Here is a 23,839-nt window from a genome sequence, read left to right as displayed (position 1 = left end):
TTATGAGAACTAATTGGGTCATGTGGGTCCAGTTAAAAAAAATAAACAACTCGCTTTGCATTAGCTTTTTCAGGTCAGCAGATAGTTTGATTTGAAAAGATTTCTCTTGTCGAGAGGTGTTTAGAATTATAAAAATTTAATAATGAAGGCCTTAGCTCTGATGTTAAGTGAAAAAAGCAGGACCCAAAATAGTACATGAATTATTTTATTGATGTGAAATTAAGTAATCATAAGGGGTAAGTGTGTACTTTTGTGTCACCCCACACTGGAGGGTAAGTCATATGTGCCTCTTGGAACAATACTAACAACAATACTTGGAACAATACATGCTAAGGCTTTATAGAGAAATTGACCGGGAAACCAGAACTCCAGTCTAGGGCAGCATGCTGGTAGGTTGCTCTTTGACATTTGGGCAGTCCGTTCAACTTGTCCAGACCTATGACTGCTTATCTGCTAAACAAGGTGCGTTGGACAAACTGATTCCCTCAAGTCCCTTTGAGTTCTAAAATAAGATGTCTCTCTGTGGTATTCTTAACCTTCTTGGATTCAGAAATCTCTGTGAAGATTTTAAGATAAATAGAGGCTTTGTGGCTCTCAGATTAGGTAGGAACATGCTCTGATGATCGTTCAAGCTGATTCCTATTGCTTCTACCTCTGATGTGCTGAGAGGAGATTTTTTTGGTGTGATTGATACTTCAAATCTTGATTAGAACCTGGTGGGATAAAAAAATAAACAAATTCAAAAACAAGAGGAGGGGGTAGGACTAGGCTAGTACGCAGTCTATTCAGAAAAAGCAGCTTTCCTTGAATTGTGGAGGCGAGAATCAGTAAGAGGCAGCATCAGAGGGAAGGGAGAATGCCATCCAGGGCTCCAGAAGACAAACTACTACAGCATTACAGAGCTGGAGATAGACCTCCAGTTCACTGGCTGACTCTGTTCCAACTTACAGTGTGGCATCAAAACTCCAGCACTTCTGTTTCCTTTCACTCTGCAAACGCTTTGTGAAGTTTGTGTCAAAAAGAAATTTTTTTTTTTGTAAGCCAGTTTTATTCCCTGTTGTAAGATGGAAGTACTCGGGATCCACTAGAGCACAAAAGCTATCTTTTATTTAGTAAATAACATCTCCACCACTTCAATACACAAATAAAAAGAAAAACTCCAACAACAATGAATTTCCAGTTAAGACCTAGATTGTAATTTTTACAACCCACAATGCAGAAAAAACTGTTTACTTTGTTTGCTGACACTGGCAAAACTAGAGAACAGAAAATAGAAAAATGAAATCCAATAATAACTTACTAGAAAATTTATTTGATTTCAAGGGACCCAGGCCTTCTTTCTCCTTCACTTACACCATGGCAGCCACCCACAGCTGCATCAGAACTAGCAAAATGAAGGATTCTCTTCGCAGCATACCAGAAAAAACTAACGCTTCTTGCAAGGCACAGTGTATTATCTGCTAAAGTTTCCCCGGATGTGACTGCAGTTTGGCAAATGACCCTCCATGTTTCTACCGTATGTAGGACAATTTGTTTTAGAAGTGTGCGTTGCTCTGTGGGCACTGCAGCTCATCACCACATGAGTTAATGGAAGGGATACCTTTCAAAGAGCTTGTGAACCCAGCCTCCACCCTCTCGATGTTCTCCGTCCTCTGCTCTCTGGTTTTCTATTCCTCAGCACTGCTGAGGAGGCTGGGTTATGAGAGTGGCTACAGCGAAGGATGTGGGCGATTGGATTGTCTTTGAATGCATTCTAAGATTAGCTACACGTGTTGGGGACTTATCAGCACTTCTGACAGAGGGAACTGATTTCTGGTTAGGGGGCACTTTGCCCTGAAATATAAAGCAGACTTTGGGCCACTGAAGCATGCCTTTTCAGCCAAGTCACAGAGTTTTGGTCTACTTAGCTTACGTTAATAAGGATGCAATTATTGTAGGGCTTTATTCAGCAATGAAGTAGTCAAAATGAAATGCAGAGTATGACGACAGGAGCTCTGTCTGTAGGAAACTCTCAGAGTCCCAGTCCCCTCATATATATATCCTAAAATACAAGCAGCACTTTCATAACCTCCTTACCCAAAACCCCTGTGAGAGTCAAATGAGTCAATGCATTTGAAACATCTAAAATACCAGTGGATGCTAGTTATTCTTATGATCGATGTGAAAAACAGAAATGAAATAAGGCTAGTCATTCCTAAATACTCTACTGACAAAAAGTAATTCTAAATCTGGAAGGCCCCTTCCTAATTCCTATATTAAAAAAAATTAACGGAGAGGACAAAAATAATTATTTTTTAACTTCCCAGCCATGTACAACCTGTGCCTATATTCTAAAAACAGAGCCATTCCGCAGATGACTTAGGTTTCTCTGCAGCATCAGAGTAATGAATTGTAGATTCATTAGCACAATCTGCATAGATGTACAATACAAATGAAAAGAAAATCCCAATAACTGAACTAAAGAAAATGGAGATAAAAAGAAACTCATAGAGCTGTCTGAGTTACTCTTTGATTAGCTTCCTGGGAACAAGAGTAAAGGAAAAAACCAACACAACTAGCCATCCCTTAAAAATGCTTTTTCTCTTTTCTAGGTAAGAAGCACCACAGGTGCAGGCTGAGGTAGGAGCTGGGGAATAACAGATCCCCACACCACTTGCTCTGCTGCATGCAGGAGAGAGATGCCATTTAAATAGAGAGTGGCAGGGACATATATACACTACCAAACGTAAAATAGATAGCTAGTGGGAAGCAGCCGCATAGCACAGGGAGATCAGCTCGGTGCTTTGTGACCACCTAGAGGGGTGGGATAGGGAGGGTGGGAGGGAGGGAGACGCAAGAGGGAAGAGATATGGGAACATATGTATATGTATAGCTGATTCACTTCGTTATAAAGCAGAAACTAACACACCATTGTAAAGCAATTATACTCCAATTACGATGTTAAAAAAAAAAGAATTAACTTGAAAACTGAAAATGTTAGAGAAATTGAGCTAACTCAGCGCTTGATGTTCTGAACAATGTGAGAAAAATGAACTCAACCAATAATGGGATGAGATTTAGCCTTGTTTTTTTTTTTTTTTTTTTTTAAGATGAGGCATGTGTTCTAACCAACTTCCTTCAGTAGTTTAAATAGAATTTCAAGAGCAAAATAAAACAAACAACAGGTGCCCACAGATTAGTCATTAGTGTCTGGGATTGGGGGAGAGAGGAAAGAGAAAGAGAGAGAATGAGAGAATGAACCAAGAGGGAGGAAAAGGAATCGTATTTATTGAGTCAATGTGGGAAATATCATGACAGCTATTCTTTACTGAGGAAAACAGTTTTAATTCTTTAATGTTAGTGCTTCATATGGAACATTTATATTCACTATAATATAATTAAACGCTTATTAGAAAATGTTGGCTAGATGGTATTAACTGATATTCCTGTGTTTGTTTTTACTTACTGAAAATATATCAGGTTATTAGATATGGCCTGTTAAAAAAAAAAGATAACTCACAGCATGGATAAGATGTGAAACTGGAGAATGTTACCATGTGCTGACCGCTGTGTTAAACAAATCGGTAGAGATTTACCTTTCAACACTATACAGAAGCTAAGACAGGACTTAAACGTAGAGCACAAGTGTAGTGGCAGATGGTGAACTGATAGTACAGGGGAATATCAGTAGTTTCTTCTCTTGACTTTTTAAATTTAGATTTATCTTAGGGGCAGTGATTCCGTGAGCTGCTTCCTCACTTTAAAGGGGCTAAATTGCGCATCTCACAGATAATGAAGTTGTTGTAACATCATCTATATTATTTACAGTTGGAGTTGTCTTGAGTTGCTCCTATTATATAAATCAAACAGCAGATGATACATTTTGGATTTCCATTTAAAAGAACACATTCTTCCTCTTGTTGAAATTTGTAACGCTATTATAGGTCTCATTTCCATGTATCAAGCACCAATATTTTCTTTTGCTTCACAGAGTGCTGCAAATATATGCAGCTTTCTCGTTTGGATATTATTAATTTTCCCATAGATCACATGCAAAAGAAATTCCATCTGTGGATAAAAGGATCTATCAATAGTAGTAACAAAATTCATAACAGCAATGATAACTTTAATAGTTCCCAATATTTATTAGGCATTTTCTTTGTGCCAAACACTCATCTAAAGGCTTTACATGCATTAATTCATTAAATCCTCCTAATACTTCTAGGAAGTAGGTATTACTATTAATTCTATTGCACAGATGAGGAAACCAAGGCACAGTAACCTGTCCAAACAATCTCTTCAGAAGCAAGATGATTTAATAGGAAAGTAGTTCTTGAAAAATACACAGGCCCTTGTAGGAAGGTACCTCTTCATTATAGAGATGAAGTGAATAAACATATTTATGGTTTGAAACTAAATATATTCCCCCAAAACTAGAAAAAAATAAAACAAACCCATATTTTACTAAGCTGCCTTTATCAGATTAACAAGCACTGGTGTTAAAAAATGCATATGGCATGGAGCGCTTTATTCTTTGTCATTTCTAACTCTTTTAGATAAAACCATTTAAACCTGGCGCAGTAGGAGAGACACACACCAGCCAGTAATTCTATTTGAGTAAAGCCTCTGGATTAAATGTGTGGGCTTTTTTTTTCCCCTCAAAAGAGTAATCTCTTAATGTCCAAGATTTAATATTTATCTATGATCCCTGGATTTAGAATCAACCTTCAGAATTTTCAGAATAGCAGGAAGGATCTTATACATTCTTATTTTAGGAAGAACTAGAACAAAAGACACAAAGTCAGGGGCCCTTAAACTGGAGAATGGGCTTGCAAAGAGATTGTATGTCTGTGAACTCTATGATATTAGTATGCAGATAAAGTGTGTAGGTGCCTTTTCTTTGCAAGTGGGATTTAAAATGTTCCTCAGATTCTCAGAAGGAACAAGCTCCCCCCAAAGGGTTAACTGAACTAAGTTACATGCCCAAGGTCACATAGCTGCTAAAACTGGGATTTAGTTTCTGTCTTCTTATTTCGCATTCTTCCTAAGATACCTCAAAAAGTAATATTAAACAAATAAAAAAAAAATCCACCAGAAAGTCATTTATATATCGCTTATTCTTTGGAAAAATTCACTTTGACGGAAGTCTAAGAACACAGTTGAAGACCTCTGGCTCTAAGATTTCTATCATAAGTGTTTCACAATGTATATTTCAAAATTCCTAGACAGTCATCCCAGCCAAAAAGGCAGTTTTTGAATTAGGTTGATGTGTATAGGCTCGGCCAGTATGATTCAAAGGTGGCTACAGTCTTAAGTGACCTATTGGAGAAGAGAGGCTTCTTGAGTCCAACTGACTCATGTTAAAATTTTGGCTCTGCCAGTAACTAGCTAATGATTATAAACAAGTTACTTGACTTTTTAAAGTTTAACAGTTTCCTTGTCTATTAAATTGGATGATAACAACTAGCTTTTGAGGTTGTTCTGAACACTATAAATAACAACTATACATGATTTTATACACTGTGTATAAAAATCTATGACATGATGCCCAACACATGGTAAATACCAAGACAGTCATGTCTATCATAACGTCTTGTCTTTGTTGTTGAATTTAAAAGGAGGGTTTTAAATTTTGCTCTATATTTAGGCCTGGCCAATGATTTTAAAAAATTCCATGTCAACATGACTTTTAAAGTGAAATGTTAATTATAATCCTACTAATAGAAATGTAGTACTGGCAGCAGTGAAGAGTAATTCTATTTTACAAAGAAAACAAAACAAAACTTTTTTTATCTAGGACTGTAATAGTTAGATTGAATTTTTGATAGTTACAAGGCAGTACAATTAATAATCTACCACTAATTGATATTCCTGAGTTTAAAAGAAGTTGAAGATACATAAAAAGATATTTGCGCTAAGTAGATCACCTGTGAGGGACAGATGTAACGTTCTGCAATTGTAGGACTCTGATGCATTTGGGTCACTGATGATTCCCCCTTTTGTGTCACTGCCTCAGAAAAGTTAGGCCATAAAGAGGGAAATGAAATATTTAATGTGAAGTTTGTGTTATCCATGATACCAAATGATAAAATGGACTTTTTAGGTAAAAAGGCAAGGCTGGGTGTTCGGAACCATGCTAAGCTACTTAGTTACAGTCACATCCTGTATCAGTAGGAGAGCAGTGTGAGTGATGTGGGCCTATGGAAGCCTGGATTGAGGAATCAGAGGAGCTCAATTCTAATTGAAGCTATATTAATTGTTCACCTTTTACACTGAGAGAGTCAGGGCTGATTCTCTGTTTGAGCTCCAGTTTTCTCATCTCTAAACATGATACCTATCTATATCAAAATATTTATAGTGTTGCTTCATCAGACTGTTGTGAGTACAGTAAATAAGATAGCTGATATGAAAACTACATAGAGCTAACTCGTATTAGAGAACTCAAAAGTAAAAGATATTAGCACTGGGGAAACTGATACTCAGAGAAGTCAAGGTTACATTAACTACTTAGTGACAGAGCTGTGACCCAAACTTGCTTTTCATCTTTTGGTTTGTCCATTTCTCTTTTTGTACTTTAATAAAAGTATACTTTCTGGACAACTTTGGCATCTATAAGATTAAGCATATTATTTTATTCACATACAAATATTAGTTTCCATTTAGTCTTCTTTGACAACATTTATCTTAAATCATTAAAATAAATCCCATCACCCCTTTTTTTCAGGAATTACTATTCTCTCTTAAGAACTGCTTAAACATGTTGGGATCCCAACAGTAACTGCATTGGTCAAAAATTCAATTGTATTTTCATACTGCTTACTCTCTAATTCAACAATTGTGAACATTTTGTAATTAGGACTCTCTTGAATTTATTCTGCATTTTCCCCAGCATACATAAAATAATTGTCATTCGGAAACACGTCATGAAGTATCACTATTTTCAAGGGGTTCAGTAAGCACGTTGGTGCCCATACACAATTCCTGATTCTTTTAAGTTTTTCCCTTGTCATCTTTCAGTGGAAGTATGTTAAAAGTTTTGCTCTATTAAACCAAGATAAAGACAACACGAGTCACTGTGGCAACACCCAGTTTTTTCTTTAATGTCATCAGATCACTCTGCAAAGTAATATGAAGAGAGCGATCAGAACCACTGAGAGAAGGACAACAACAAAAACGCCCCATATAAAACACTTAACCACAGTCATGTACGTTATCACCACGGGTAGAACCCAAAACAAGCACGTTACATTTTATAAATTGTGCATGAAGTCACTTAACATTTTAATATACTTTAAAAATCTGGCTCTGTGTTATCAAAGCTCCCTTTATAGGAGAAGCCTCAGTTAGTGCTTCTGTGGTTCCAGTTGCTGGTATTTTTTTCTGTGCTTAAGATATAGGATGATTGCTTTTCCCCTTAAATATCTGCTGGCTAGGGCTTAGTCAAAGATAAAATGCTGTTCATGGTTGTAATCTAGATTAAAGCTCTCTGTATAGCCCATAAACTTCAATTAAATGCTTCTAACCTTTTGCATAACACTTAAAATTGAAAAACTTTTAGTTTCTAGGTCATCTCTAGATTTAGGGTGTATTTGTGGGCACAGAGCTATAAAAAGGCAGGTTTTAGTGTGATTCAACTGCTTTGGCTCTTATACTGTAAAAATAGCATAGGAATGAAATGTACGTAGTTTCCAACTATCATAATAAAGGTACAAGGAGGAACATTCTTTGTCCTTCGACATACTTTACTGTTAAGTTGGTGGAAAATAACAGGTTAAGGAAAATAATGACAAAGCAGGGAAAAGTACACGGAAGTGGTAGTACCGAATGACCTAATTCTGAGTGGAAACGATGCTACAATACAGCAAAGGCAGAATGACAAGTTCTCTAGCCAAGATCATGCCAACTGGGTTCTCAATTTACATTCACTTATTTTATTTTTATAATTTACCTTGCTTCACTAATGACAAAAAAGATTTCTCTCCTCTATGTGTGACTTGGTTTAGTTTCTTATTTACTATGGATACGATTTACGAGACTTCAGACAAGAAATTGCTACTATAGTTTTTTACATTTTAAGATGGGAGATAGGTAAAATGTAAACCCTATATGCTAATCATCCACATATACCATTTACAGTTTTTAAACAGGACCTCAGAAGAAGCAACTACCTATTTGACACTATCCTGCTTGAACTAGCATTGGGGGAACTCTGATGAAACTGATCAATTTTTTCAATATGGAAAAAAGTTAACTCCTGAACACCTAGCATCTTTAATGGGCTCAAAAAGGGATCAAGCCATTTTCCAACATCAAAAGTAAAATCGATTGTGAGAATTTTACAAAATATATCTATGCCACATAATACCATTTTGAGAAACGGGGACTGAGGTATGGACTTGCTCAAATGCCACACGGTCGTTCTTATTCCTCCAAAATTGGAATTCAATGTGTTGTTGCCTTTGGTGCTGACTGGGAAAGCTAAGCAGAGTCTCACTTTCAAATTAACTTTGGATACTAGGGAGGCAGGTAGGACTTGGTCAGAGATATGAGATAAAGTGGTGGCCATCATAGATTTCGGAAGCAGAAAAAAGGGAAACAGCTTGAACTGTTACTTGCTATACAAGCTATACTTGAACAGCTATAGATGAAAATGTTTCAACTGTTAAGGTACTAAAAAGGTCCGGGTCTGAAGCTGGTATTATTTAATGTTTTATAAAACATCGGGAAGAGGGTAAGCAGTGACCTTTCAAGTATGAAAAAGCCACAAAGCTCTTCTGAATGCCAGTGAGGATGAATGTGGTATGTGGCAGTCGGTAGTCCAGGTTAGGATTTAAGTGACATTGTAAACTACGTTCTAAGGAAAGCAATCCAATGCACTACCATGGCCATAAAAGACTAACAAAATGCTGAGTGCTGAACATGAGCTCCTAAGTGTCTTTAATATGGCATGTGAGAAGGATTTATTATTGGAAAGGGGTGAATGGATAATACTCTCATGAATCCTTCAGAGAAGCTAGGTATACTTGAGGAATAATCCTCATCTTCTAGGAGCCATCATTCCTTCTGGAATAAACTCCTTACTACTACAATTGTGAGAGAGATTACCAAGCAGTCCACAAATTAGATGAGCTAGACATTTCTAATGTGCTTAATTTTTATTAATCGTCACATCACCACTCCTAACTTTTTGGCCGTTCCTAGTGGTTATCCAGAGTTATTGACAAACAAACCCCTCATCATTTTTAAGTAACAGTCTATGGGCATCTTCCGACAGTCACCTGTTTATTCATAACCATCAGCAGCCATCAGTAAAATGGGCAACCTCAATTTGCTTCCCCTATATAAACATGAACTGCATTATGAAATCTTTCATCCAGGGTAGAAGCAAGAAGGTAATGAGGAATGCCCTTGTGTTACATGATGTCAAGGATATTGTGTGCTCAAGGACTGGTATATTTGTATGAGAAAGCAAAAGTGAGAACAAGCAGCACCTAAATCTGTTTTTTTTTTTTTTTTGGCGTTATGCGGGCCTCTCACTGTTGTGGCCTCTCCCGATGCGGAGCACAGGCTCCGGATGCGCAGGCCCAGCGGCATGGCTCACGGGCCCAGCCGCTCCGCGGCATGTGGGATCTTCCCGGACCGGGGCACGAACCCGCGTCCCCTGCATCGGCAGGCGGACTCTCAACCACTGCGCCACCAGGGAAGCCCCAGCACCTAAATCTTAAGTAACTGTTTTCATAGATGGCTGAACACCTAGTTAAAACTATATTTTCACGCACATATTTAAACCCATCAAAATAAAGGTATAAATAACATCTGCATTTCCTTACCTTCTATTGCTGAGAGGAGAACTCGGGAATGATCATATGCGATTACATTTGCATATCTGTTCTTTGGTTTGTTTACTTCCAAGTTTGAATGTTCCCATGTGAACTGCTGGCCAGGGTCAATTGACTTTAAAAGAAAAACAGCACACATACATAAAATCAATACTGAATAACATCAGATTATAGGCATTTATCACAAGTAACAAACGATTTAAAAAGGAAATTCTGAAGCTACACTTCATCAAGACGACCCTAGCTGTGAAGCTGAACACTAATATAACCAGCATAAGATGAAATGATTAATCATAGGAAAAAACAGTGATAGTCACCAACACTGATTCAGATGGAAAAAAGAAATCAATATAGGTGTTCTGTTAATAGTGGAAAGGCAGGTTGGTTGTTGTTTTTTTTTTTTTTTTTCACTTTTCCTTCTCTGCTGCTGTAGTTTCCAAGTTACCTTGGTTCAATATTCCTTCCAGTTTTCTAGTTCTGTGAACATTATTTTATCTTGCTTACCCTTTCCTATGTGGACCTAACCTCGTTCTTTAAAGTTGACTGATCATTTACTGGATTCACTAGGCACAGGCTCTTCTTTCTTCACCTGCAGGCTTACATCTTGAGGGCAACTTAAAATTTTGTCTGTTTCTCCAAAACATACTATGACCACTATCACAAGGCAATTTGTACATTCAAACAGTTAAGAATAACAGTAAAGAAGGGAGGTCAGTTAAATCAAATAATCTTCTTAGAATATTAATTTATAATCTAATGCAGATAGGATCTAATCACTTCTTAAGTTATCATTATGTGTTATCATGTTTACAAAGTTTGCTTTTTATTCTTTATTTTAAACTTACTTTTTCTGATTTTTAATGTCTTTCCTTGATGCCTTAGTTCAACCAAAGTTGTTCAATAATCTAAAATAAATATTTCACAGATATAAAATAATATAAAGTTCTTTGTGGTTAAAGCAGAACCATTATTTTGAGACTGAATTCAGGCTTTGATATAAAACTCTGGGGAACTTTTTAATGTCCTGCAATGTTATGGAAATCAAAATACTTTTTCTTTCATCATAGCGTACTGACATTTTTTTAAGACATAATTTCATGGTATATGGAAATATGAGCTCAGTAATTATAGAAACATGATTTTCAATGATCAAAATCAAGTTTTCAGACATAATTAATGATAAATTAGGTTTATATACAGATGAAATTCTTTAAAAAGTAAAAACACTTTGTTATGTTCATAAAATTTTTAACAAGTTAATTTTGATACCGATATTTTCCACGCTTTTATGTGGATATGTAGAACTTGAAATTAAAATATATCCAACAGCTGGTACAATATTAAGGATGCACACATTTGTGTTAAAATGGATAGAGTTCAGCACGGTAATAAGCCTCCCAAGTGTAATGAGTCAAGCCTATTAACAGTCATGAATAAGCCTCCAAACAGACAAAAATTCTCAGCAGTACAGATTGCAGCTTCTAATTTACTAAGGATTATAAAACCCTTTTTCCTTTCTTAGCCTATGCTAATCTGTATATAAACTAGTCAATCATTGAACTGTACTCAGCAAAATAATTATCCACGTCTTAGAGTCTAAAGAATAATGTAATTAGGGGTCTTTCTAGTTTGCTTTTCCAGGGAAGCTCATCACTTCCTCTGCAGAAGGTACTCCTCTCCAAGTATGCCATGAGCTAAAGGGAGTTGCAGCATTCAGATGCCTGGGTGGCAGCGCTCAAGTCAACCTTGAGCCTTCTCCACACAAAGCAGCTCCGTTCAGTGACCAAGCCTGCCTTAAAAAATTCTCAAATTCGTCCCAAATCTATCATTCCCTAAATCCCAGTCCTTCAGTATCTGATGTCTGATTGGAATCCCTTCTCTAAGCTCTCACTCCAATCCATTCTTCATGCCAAAGTAGACGTTCTAAAGCACAGCCCTGGATAGGTTAGGACCCTGTTTAAGAACTTCCACTGGCTCTGGGTGACCTTCAGCTTAAATTCTGGAGTCCTTAGCCACCATCCTACCTAGACACCTTCAGTCGTCTTTGCATCTACAAAGGCCTCAATAAATGGTTTAACAAATGTTTTTCAAATGAATTGAACTGATGAATAACTGTTGCTGAGAAAAGTTCATAAAGAGAAATCATGCAGTAATTCCTTCTTTTAACATGGGAGTTAGAGAACAGACTATGGAAACTGCAATGTGCAGAGCATTGCTAGTTTAATACTTTAACATTCATTATCATATGGCTTAGTAATTAAGTACGTGATCCTGAAAGTACAGCTACCACTGATAATCCACCTTACACTGATGAGCATTACTGAGTACATAAGCTTCCTACACATCATTCTCTAAAATATCCCAAGAAGCTCCTAAGCTCACTGATATACAGTCACTCTTTGGTGGAAGACCTTACTCCCTCTGATGGCCTTGTTCCTCGGATCACGATCACTCGTATATGTGTAAATGGCATGCATTTAATTAGACTAATGAAACTGCATCTACCAACTCAAAGACACTGTGAACTCATGTTCATTTCCACTCTTGCCACACATTTGCAGCCGTCTGCATGCTGTATTTGATACCTACATAGAAGAGTTTAAAAACCAGTAATGGAAACATAAGCTTGTATATCACATAGATTAATATGTTTAGGCTTAAAGTGTGACCCAAGAGATAAAGACCTGTAGGTAATCGGATCATGATAACAGCTGCCAGGTCATTATGCTTTACATGCAGTATCCTGTTTAATTTTCACAAATGTTATGAGGTAGGTATTGTTGTTTTCTCCATTTTGCAGACAAGGAAACTGAAGTAAAGAAAGACTAATTCAATAAATTTTACTGAGGGACTTCTCTGTGGCAGGCATTTTGGTGGTTAAGTAATTTGCTCATACAGCTAGAGTCATACATTTACCCTCAAACCCAGGTTTGGGTGATTTCAAAGCTCACGGATGATTAACAGCTGGTAATTACTAGGCCACGGTGCTACTTCACTATCCAGAAAGCCACTGCAAAGTGAAGAAGCCCAACCTATGAAACAGACTTCAACATAACTATCCTTTATCCCATCAGTCCACATGATATTTCTTTCCAACTGATCATCCTGTGTGTATGACCAGGCCACCCAAGATGGCTGTTCTCTTGCTCTCTGTACTTCCCCTGCTTGACCACTGTCTGCTTCACCTACACCCTACTCACAGGACTGACCTTCCTACATACTTGCCCCAGGCCCCAGCTAGTGATGGTTCTACTCTTTAGATCAGAACATCTCCACCTGATAGCTTATCAAAGGGGCGGTGAGGGGCACGCCCCTCTGCTAGTTTCCCTGGTAACCAACAAAGACAACCTGAAGTCAATTCCCCACATAAGTGGTAACCTCCCCTCCCGCCGTCACGAAGGCTGCCACCCTGTTCTGTCCGCTGCTGTCTGCTGGCTGATCTTGGTGGGATGTCGCTCCAGGACCTCGCTTCAGACCTGTAAGCTCCCCCATTCATAAAACCACTGACATCTCTGTCGCCGACTCCGGGCTCTTTCTTCAGTCTTGAAGCTGGGCAAGCACAGGCCTGGCAGGCCCACGGGGGTGCAGCCCAGCAACTGGCGGAGTGGCCAGGAGACTGAGGAAACTCCCGTGAGCGCCGAGATGTCGGGAAGGAAGGACGGGGAATGGCAAGTTGTAGGGGCCGTCCACTGTCAAGTGGGGCCTGAAAGTTACGGCTGTGATCCCGGGGTGGCCGGCCACTCATGTGGGACCCAAAAGTTGTGTGGATAATCCTGAAAGTTGCGGCAGAAATCCCCGGGGGGCCGTCCACTAGTATGCGGGGGCCCGGCAGTGGCTGCCTTGATGAATGGGGCCCACCGAGAGAGTTCGCAGAACTCTCACAGACACCCCAAGGCTCTTGTGGAGATATTGGCCGCCGTTAGAGTGGGAAAACGGTGGCCGCAGCTTGAGGCTGGCTGTTGGTGTTTGTATTAGGAAAGGCAAAGAGGCTGAGCTGACAGCTGAGGCGAAGGTTAACTTGAATGTTGATTCCTGTTCCTCTGAAAGCGAGCCATGTGAATGTGAGTGAATGATACGTATTACTGTCTATCACTGGTATTTGTTTAAAGTGAATTGGCTGTTTAGACACTGAAAGAAAATCCCTGAAAATGTCCAAGATGGGACTCTTTTGACATTCTAAAACTGTTTTTTTGCATATGCCCTAAGAGGAAGTTAGCTTTCCAGAGGGAATTGGTATTTCTCTTCTTGTGCCTTTGAGATGTAAATGATCTACCTGGGTTCTCAGGAACTTTAATCATCTGGTCTCTGAGAGTGAAGAAAAAAAAACAAAGAGGCCTTTTTAAAGTCTAGCAGGAAAACTGTGAAATCTCTTTGTTTGTATAGATACATGTCTATGTGTACCTTGGAACTATGTCTCTGTCTCTAAGTGGCATGGCCAAGATTGGTTTGTGGATGAGCTGTTTAATTGGATTAAGAGAAACTAAGTGCTTATATAAATTCATTGATATCTCTGTGGCTGACTCTGGGCTCCTTCTTCGGTCTTGGAGCTGGGCAAGTACAGGCCTTGTAGGCCTAAGGGGTGCAGCCCAACACTGTGTCATTCTGGGGCAATTACATAAGAAATCAAGATTTTAAAATGAGGTTGGCTTCACATGGATGATAAAGCAGATGGGATGCAGCTTGCATTTATACTCGTTTTACACGGATCAAACAAACATTGATTAAATAATGCTGACTTGTCTTTGTGCAACACATATCCATCCATCTGTATCTATCTGTCTGACTGAATGTTTAACAATACACAGCATAGGTCATTATTTTGGAGCTTGTCAGAATGCTGAGAGCAGTAAACTCAGTAAAGAAGAATAACTACTGAAAGTAGTTGAGGTATAAGAAGATCTTTTAGATTAAAACAAACTGGTTGAGGAAAATCAAATTTCAATTATCCATGTTAATGAGGCTAAGATATCATGGATGAATAAAACCCTAATATTCAAAACCCAGTGTTTAGGCTTTTAGTGCTAATGAAGACACTGTTGCTTTGCTTCTTTGTTTTCTGGCTTCTCTTGTTGAGAACTTTTTTTTTTTTTTCCTGGTACGCGGGCCTCTCACCGCTGTGGCCTCTCCTGCCGCGGAGCACAGGCTCCGGATGCGCAGGCCCAGCGGCCATGGCTCACGGGCTCAGCCACTCCGCGGCATGTGGGATCTTCCCGGACCGGGGCACGAACCCGTGTCCCCCGCATCAACAGGTGGACTCTCAACCACTGCGCCACCAGGGAAGCCCCAGAAGTTGATTTTCAGTTCAACCATATAATTTTGGCCAGCCCATCTTAACCATGCATCTTCCTACTGTAAGATTAAGCTGAGTCCACCCCAATATTATTCAAAGCAATTTGAAATAAGCACCCTTTTCCTAGTGGATTCAATTATTTCTTGGTTTTTATTATTATTATTATTAAAACCAAATTATTATTTGGTTTTCCTGAGCTTGACTCTCAGATTATCTCCGCTCATCCTTCTGTGTCTGTTTATCCAAACAACATTCAGTTGGGATCTACCTCCTTCTTTATCCAAACAACATTCGGTTGGGATCTACCTCCTTCTTGTCACTCAATTCAAGATTCGACCCTCTTGAGCCAGAATCCTAACCAGGTCCTCTTCAGCCTCCCCTGAGAATTTTGCAAGTTGGAAATGAAGTAAAGTAGACCTATTCAACCAAAAGTTGATTAATAGACTTTTTAAGAATTTACATGAAATGTGGATGTTACACTGTCACAGAATTTATAAACAAGAATGCTATTTCATAATATTAACTTTTGTTTCTCCAATCAACAATGCCCTTGAAGATGTGCCAGATGAACCCTATGTAGCATCTAAAACCTTACCAAGATGCCATACCATTCTGCACAGTCTCCCTACCTGCACACCTGACACATGACACACTCCCCTTTCTGCTCCCAATAGCTTTTGACGGAATCACTCTAATGCTAACTCATCTTCAACTCCCTGGCTTAGCCTTACTGAGAAAAAGTGACAAAATAAAAGGAAAATCCCCCTGTAACTTAAAGAAGAAAGGGAAGGCCCTAGCTAAATACTTGCTAATATCAAGTATTTTGCATTTATGTACTCTTTCACTTGATGGTCTGAAAGTTCTAAGTTTTTCTTTAATCAACTGTAACTTTGCCTTAAAATAGGTAAGAAGAAAAAAATAGGTAAGTGGAAATAAAAGCTACGTTTTAAGTTATGGATTTACAATTTTGCCCTGTATTCTTGATAAAAAGCTAGAATTAAAATGTAAGTATTCTATATGATAACTAACACTTATGTAACATTTACTTCTCATTTACATTTCTTTGTGCTTCACATAGCTTAAGCCATTTTATCTTCACACAGACCCTGGAATTAGTTACCATTATTATCGTAATTCTGTAGATGAGGAAACTGAGGTGCAGAGAAGTTAAATTACCTTCTCAGAGTCAGACAGCTACTAGGTAGAGAAGCTAGATTTGGGGCAGAGGTATTCTGTACCCTACACCCCCCCTCCCCTGCCCCCATTTGAGTGACTAGCCACCGTGCTATGCTTCCTGTCTGGCCAAGTTGGAGAAGATCCCTTGACTGTTTCACACATGCCTTTCAGTTGTTCTCCTGAAACACAGTGGGAAAGCTAGGAACACAAATCTCTATAGTGCTTCTGATCTATATTTACAATTCTAAATTCAAAACAAAAAAGTGCTCATGAGTTTGCACATCAGATTACAGTCATTGAGTAAAATTACATCTTGATGTGAGAGTGACCTTTTTTGACAAAGCTGAAGTCATCATCTTACAGCAAAGCCCTTTAAATATGGTTTAAAATTTCAACTTCTCTGTACAGAAGAAAAATATTATTCCCATGTGCAAAACACCATACAAGTTGCTCTGTCTTCCTCTTCTCACTCCACCAGTAGAAAACCTCAAAAAATTCCCTTTAGAACCTCATCAAAGAGAAACCACAAAAAAGATATATCTTGTTTTTGTGTGTTTTAAAACAACTAACAAGATTTAATTATACAGAAGTAACAGAGCAGCTACTTGACTAACCAAACTATGGGTCAGACTAAGCATCCTTTATACAGAGAATTGAACTTTCATTGACCTTAACCTCCAGAAAAATACTATCTTTCCACATAGTTCCCCATCAGTAGGCCCATTTGGTCCTCAGTGTGGTTTGCCCCTAGATATTCTCAAGTCCTTTCTGAGGTTTAAAAGAGCAATCTGCCATTGACTGTATATTGCTGAAATGAAGGCTTTTTAATTTTACTTTTTAATATTAATTCTTTTTTGGCATGTTTTTCTGTTTTAACTTGAAGTAAAGATGATTTACAATGTTTCAGGTATACATCAAAGTGATTCAGTTATATATATGTATATTCTTTTCCAGATTCAGTTTTTTTTCTATGTCTGTGAATCTGTTTCTTTTGTAAAGAAGTTCATCGGTATCATATTTTAGATTCCACATATAAGTGATATCATATGATATTTGTCTCTGTCTGACTTACGTCATTTAGTATGGTAACTGCTAGGTCCATCCATGTTGCTGCAAATGGCATTATTTCATTCTTCTTCTTTTTTTAATGGCTGAGTAGTATTCCATTGTATATATGTACCACATCTTCTTTATCCATTCATCTGTTGATGAACATTTAGGTTGCTTCCATGTCTTGGCTATTGTAAATAGTGCCGCTATGAACACCGGGATGCATGTGTCTTTTCAAATTAGAGTTTTCTCCAGATATATGCCCAGGAGTGGGATTGCTGGATCATATGGCAATTCTAGTTTTAGTTTTTTTAGAAACCTCTCTACTGTTTTCCATAGTGGCTGTACCAATTTACATTCTCATCAACAGTCTAGGAGGGTTCCCTTTTCTCCACACCCTCTCCAGCATTTATTATTTGTAAACTTTTTAAATGATGGCCGTCCTGACGGGTGTGAGGTGATACCTCATTGTAGTTTTGATTTGTATTTCTCTAATAACTAGTGATGTTGAGCATCTTTTCACATTGGCCATCTGTATCTCTTCTTTGGAGAAATGTCTATTTAGGTCTTCTGCCCATTTTTCGATTTGGTTGTTTGGTTTTTTGTTATGGAGTTGTATGAACTATTTGTATATTTTGGAAATTAAGTCTTGTTGTTTGCATCATTTCCAAATACTTTCTCCCAGTCCACAGGTTTCCTTTGCTGGGCAGAAGCTTATAAGTTTGATTAGTTTGCTTATTTTTGCTTTTATTTTTATTACTTTGGGAGACTGACCTAAGAAAACATTGCTAAGATTTATGTCAGAATGTTTTGGTTGTGTTCTCTTCTAGGAGTTTTATGGTGTCATGTCTCATATTTAAGTTTTTAAGCGATTTTGAGTTTATTTTTGTGTATGATGTGAGGGTGTGTTCTAACTTCATTGATTTACATGCAGCTGTCTAGCTTTCCCAACAACACTTGCTAAAGAGACTCTAAAGAGACTCACTTTCCCCCACTGTTTGTTCTTGCCTTCTTTGCTGAAATTTAGTTGACCGTAGGTGTGTAGGTTTATTTCTGGGCTCGCCATTCTGTTTCATTGATCCGCCTGTGTGTTTTTGTGCCAATACCACTATGTTTTGATTAGTGTAGCTTTGTAGTATTGTCTGAAACCTGAGAGGATTATTCCTCCAGCTTTGTTCTTTTCCGTCAAAATTGCTTTGGCAATTTAGGGTCTTTTATGGTTCCATATAAATTTTAGAATTATTTGTTCGAGTTCTGTGAAAAATGTCATGGGTAATTTGATAGGGATCACATTAAATCTGTAGATTGCTTTGGGTAGTATGGCCATTATAACAATATTAATTCTTCCAACCCAAGAGCCATGGGATATCTTTCCATTTCTTTGAATGAACGAATCATCTTTAATTTATCAGTGTTTTATAGTTCTCAGTCTTTAACCTCCTTGGTCAGGTTTATTCCTAAGTATTTTATTTTTTGATGTGATTTTAAAAGGAGTTGTTTTTTACCTTCCCTTTCTGATATTTCATCGTTAGTGTAAAGAAATGCAACTGATTTCTGTGTTAATCTTGTATCCTGCTACCTTGCTGAATCCGTATCAATTCTAGTAGTTTTTGTGTGGAGTCTTCAGGGTTTTCTACATATAGTATCCTGTCATCTGCATATAATGACAATTTTACTTCCTCCCTTCCCATTTGGATATATATTATTTCTTTTTTTTTTTTTTTGTCTGATTGCTGTGGCTAGAACTCCCAAAACTATGTTGAATAGAAATGGTGATAGTGGGCATCCTTGTCTTGTTCTGGATTTTAGCAGGAAAGCTTTCAGCTTTTCACTGTTGAGTATTATGTTGGCTGTGGGTTTGTCATAAATAGCTTTATTATGTTGAAATATGTTCCCTCTATACCCACTTTTGTGAGAATTTAATTTTGAATGGATGTTGAATTTTTATCAAATGCTTTATTCTGCATCTATTGAGATGATACTGTGGTTTGTCTTTAATTGATATGGTGTACCCCATTGATGGATTTGCGTATGTTGAATCATCCTTGTGACCCTGGGATGAATCCAGCTTGACCATGGTGTATGATCTTTTTTGTGTGTTGTTCCATCCAGTTTGCTAATATTTTGTTGAGAATTTTTGGATCTATATTCTTCAAAGATATTGGCCTGTAACTTTATCTTTTGGTAGTGCCTTTGTCTGGTTTTGGTATCGGGGTGATCTTTAGAATGACTTTGTGAGTGTCCCCTCCTCTTCAGTCTTTTGGAAGACTTTGAGAAGGATCAAAGGTTCTTCTTTGTTTGTTGAGTAGAATTCCACATCTGGTTCTGGACTTTTGTTTGCAGAGAGTTTTTTAAGTTACAGATTCTATTTCACTTCTAGTGATTTGTCTGTTCAAACTATCTATTTCTTCTTGATTCAGTTTTGGTGGGCTGCGTGTTTCTAGAAACTTGTCCATTTCTTCTACGTTGTCCAATTGGTTGGTATATAATTGCTCATAGCGTTTGCTTATTTTTTTGTGTGTTTCTGTGTTATTCCTTGTTATTTCTCCTCTTTCATTTCTTATTTTTGTTTATTTGGTTCCTCCCTGTTTTCTTCTTGGTGAGCTTGGCCAGAGGTTTGTCAATTTTCTTTACACTTTCAAATAATTAGCTCTTTATTTTATTGTTTTTTCCTATCTTTTTAATCTCTTTTATTTATTTTCTCTCTGATCTGTATTATTTCCTTCCTTCTGCTGACTTTAGGTTGTTTGCTCTTCTTTTTCTAATTTTTTTGGTGGTACAGTAGGTTGTTTGAGATTTTTCTTGTTTTTTGGGGGGGAAGACCTGTATCAGTATGAACTTCCTTCTGAGGACTGCTTTTGCTGCATCCCATAGATTTTGTATGGTTGTGTTTTCATTGTCATTTGTCTTAAAGCATTTTTTAATTTCCTCTTTTTCATCATTGACCCATTTTTTTTTTTTTTAATTAGCATACTGTTCAGTCTCCACGTAATCATTTTTTTCTCATTTCTTTTTCTGTGGTTGATTTCTAGTGTCATTCCATTTTGGTCAGAAAAGATGTTTGAAATAATTTCTATCATCTTAAATTTATTGAGGCTTATTTTTTGCCCTAGTATGTGGTCTATCCTAGAGAATGTTCCATGTGCACTTGAAAAAAATGTGTATTCTGGTTTTTTTGTATGCAATGTCCTGAAAATATCAATTATGTCTAATTGTTCTATTATGTCATTTAGGGTCTCTGTTGCCTTACTGATTTTCTGTCTGGTTGATATATCCATTGATGTAATGGGGTGTTAAAGTCTCCTAGTATTATTGTATTCCTGTCAATTTCTCCCTCTATTTATATTAGTATTTGTTTTATCTATTTAGGTGCTCCTGTATCGGGTGCTTATATGTTAATGAATGTAATATCCTCTTCTTGTATTGATCCTGTTATCAATATATAGTGCCCTTCTTTATCTTTTTTTATGGGCCTCGTTTTAAAGTCTGTTTTGTCTGATAGGAGTATTGCTACCCCCACTTTCTTGTCATTTCCAATTGCGTAAAATACCTTTTTCCATCCCCTCACTTTCAATCTATCTGTGTTCTTTGCCCTAAAGTGGGTATCTTATAGGCAGTATATTGTAGGCTCTTGTTTTATTATCCAGTATGCCACTCTGTCTTTTGATTGGAGCATTTAGCCCACTGACATTTAAGGTGATTATTGATAGATATGTATTTACTGCCATTTAAAACCTTGTTTTCCAGTTGGTTTATATTTCTTCCTTGTTCTTTTTGTCTTTCTTTTTGTGGTTAGATGGTTTTCTTTTTGTTATGCTTGTGTTCTCTTCTCTTTGGTTTTTGTGAATTTATTGTCTGTTTATAATTTGTGGTTGCTGTGGTTTTTCAAGTATGTTTATTATATCTACTTGCTTTAGACTGGTAATCATATAGGCTCAAACACATTCAAAAAAAAAAAAAGATCAACATTTTCTTACTCCTTTCTCCCATGTTTTATGATTTTGATGTCCTCTTTTACATCGTCATATTTACCCTTTTGCTGTTCATTGTAGTTATTATCGTGTTCACAACATTTTTTTTTTTTTTTAATTCTGTGTACTGGCTTTTTAAAAAATGATTTACTTTCCGATTGTTATTTTCTCTTTCCTATAGATTCTTGCTTTTCTATTTAGAGAAGACCTTTCAATGTTTCTTTTAGGATAGGTTTAGTACTGCTGTATTCTTTTAGTTTTTGATTGACTGAGAAATTCTTTATCTCTCCTTCTATTCTAAGTGATAATCTTGCTGGGTAGAGTATCGTGGGTTGCAGGTTTTTCCCTTTCAGGACTTTGAATATATCTTGCCACTCCCTTCTGGCCTGCAGTGTTTCTGTAGAGAAATCAGCCAGTAACCTAATGGGGGTTCCCTTGTAATTCATTCTGTTTTTCTCTTGCTGCCTTTAGAATTCTTTCTTTAACTTTGGCCATTTTACCTTTAATATATCTTGGTGTAGGTCTGTTTGGCTTCATCTTGTTTGGGACCTTCTGTGCTTCCTGTGCCTGGATATCTGTTTCCTTATTTAGGTTTGGGAAGTTTTCAGTCATACTTTCTTCAAATACATTTTTGATCTCCATTTCTCTTCTATTTCTGGGATCCCTCTTATGCATAGATTCACATGCTTAACATTACTCCATAGGTCTTATATATTGCTTTTTTTTTTCATTTTTCTGTCTGCTCTTTTTGTGTGACTTCCATTATTCTATCTTCCAGATCACTTATTCATTCTGAATTATTTAGTTTGCTATTTATTGCCTTTAGCTTGACCTTTGACTTGGTAACTGAGTTTTATAGTTGGCTCGTCTCTATAATTTCTAGTTCCCATTCTGATCCACCCTCCCCACCCCCCACTTTTTCTTGTGTTCTACCTGGTTATGTGGTGATCTTTCTTGTACCTTTAGTTGTATGAGATCTTCTGCTAGTGTTCTGTAGATATTCTGTGAGAATTGTAGATGTATTTTTCTGTCTGTCCTGGAGAATGGTCCATGTGCGTTTGGAAAGGATGTGTATTCTGCTGCTATAGCATGGAATGCTCTATAAATGTCAATTAAGTCCATTTGGTCTAATGTGTTATTTAATGCCTGTGTTTCCTTATTGATTTTCTGCCTGAAAGATCTGTCCCATTGATGTGAATGGGGTGTTAAAGTCCCCTACTATTATTATGTTACTGCTGATTTCTCCTTTTATGGCTTTTAATATTTACTTTATATATTAAGGTGCTCCTATGTTGGGTGCATATATTTTTACAATTGTTATATCTTCTTGGATTGAGCCCTTGATCATTATGTAGTGTCCTTCTTTGTCTCCTGTAACAGTTTTTAAGTCTATTTTGTCATGTATAAGCTTTGCTACTCCAGCTTTCTTTTGATTTCTCTTTGCATGGAATATCTTTTTCTGTCCCCTCACTTTCAGTCTATATGTCTCTCTAGATCTGACATGAGTCTCTTGGAAGCAGAATATATATGGGTCTTGTGTTTGTATCCATTCAGCCAGTCTGTGTGTTTTGGTTGCAGCATTTAGTCCATTTACATTTAAGGTAATTATCTGATATGTATGTTCTTACTGTCTTTTGGTTGTTTTGGATTCTTTTCTTTTCTTTTGTTCTCTTGTGATTTGACAACTATCTTTAGTGTTATGTTTGGATTCCTTTTTCTTTTCTGTGTGTATATCTATTATAGATTTTTGGTTTGCTGTTACCATACATACACACACACACACACACACACACACAAACACACACGTGATTATTTTATATTGCTGATCTCTTAATTTCAAATGCATTTTAAATAGCCTGCTCTTCCTCTCATGATTACTGTTTTTGATATCATATTTTACATCTAATTGTTTTGTGTGTGGATTATTTCCTACCTTTACAGTGTTTCTGCCTTTATTGGTGAGTATTTTTCTTCTACAGTTTTCTTATTGCTAGTTGTGGCCTCTCCTTTTTTGCCTAGAGAAGTTCCTTTAACATTTCCTGTAAAGTTGGTTTGGTGGTGCTGAATTCTTTTAGCTTTTGCTTGTCTGTAAAGCTTTTGATTTCTCCATCAAATCTGAATGAGAGCCTTGCTAGGTAGAGTGTTCTCAGTTGTAGGTTTTTCCCTTTCATCACTTTAAATGTATCATGCCACTTATGAAACCTTTTTAAAATTCTCATTCATTCATATTCTCTCTCCCCATTTGAAAATGGTAAATTAATATGTATCCGTTTGAAAAAGACTGGTGTTTGCATAGTTGGGAAGGGCTATATTTTGCACAATTAGCAGAGGCCTGCAAAAGACATAATGAGTACTTGCATCAAAGAGAACAGCATGAGTTCAGTTGAATCCAACGATACTTTAAAAACTGAAATGTGAGGAAGGGGTGGAAAGTACGGTGATGAGCAAAGTCTGGGAATCAGAACTCAGGGTACTTGCTTTCCTTTTGCCCCTGTTAGCTTTGGCAGGTCACATACTTGGGTCTGTTTGCTCTG

At 37.3% G+C, this 23,839-nt stretch overlaps 1 protein-coding gene across 14 annotated transcripts in view; it reads right to left on the bottom strand.

Moving 5' to 3' along the window:
- The window catches only part of PTPRD (protein tyrosine phosphatase receptor type D), a 2,135,645-nt gene that overhangs the window by 66,346 nt on the left and 2,045,460 nt on the right, over window positions 1-23,839 (bottom strand). For all 14 annotated transcript variants that reach the window (XM_079926376.1, XM_079926379.1, XM_079926370.1 and 11 more), the window contains one exon: window positions 9,810-9,933. In XM_079926376.1, coding sequence (XP_079782502.1) covers window positions 9,810-9,933 — 124 coding nt within the window. The remainder of the gene's footprint in view (window positions 1-9,809; window positions 9,934-23,839) is intronic.

This window comes from Stenella coeruleoalba, assembly GCF_951394435.1.
Source record: "Stenella coeruleoalba genome assembly, chromosome: 7".
In the NCBI taxonomy this organism is placed as follows: Eukaryota; Metazoa; Chordata; class Mammalia; order Artiodactyla; family Delphinidae; genus Stenella; species Stenella coeruleoalba.
This window is presented reverse-complemented; position numbering and strand designations above follow the sequence as displayed.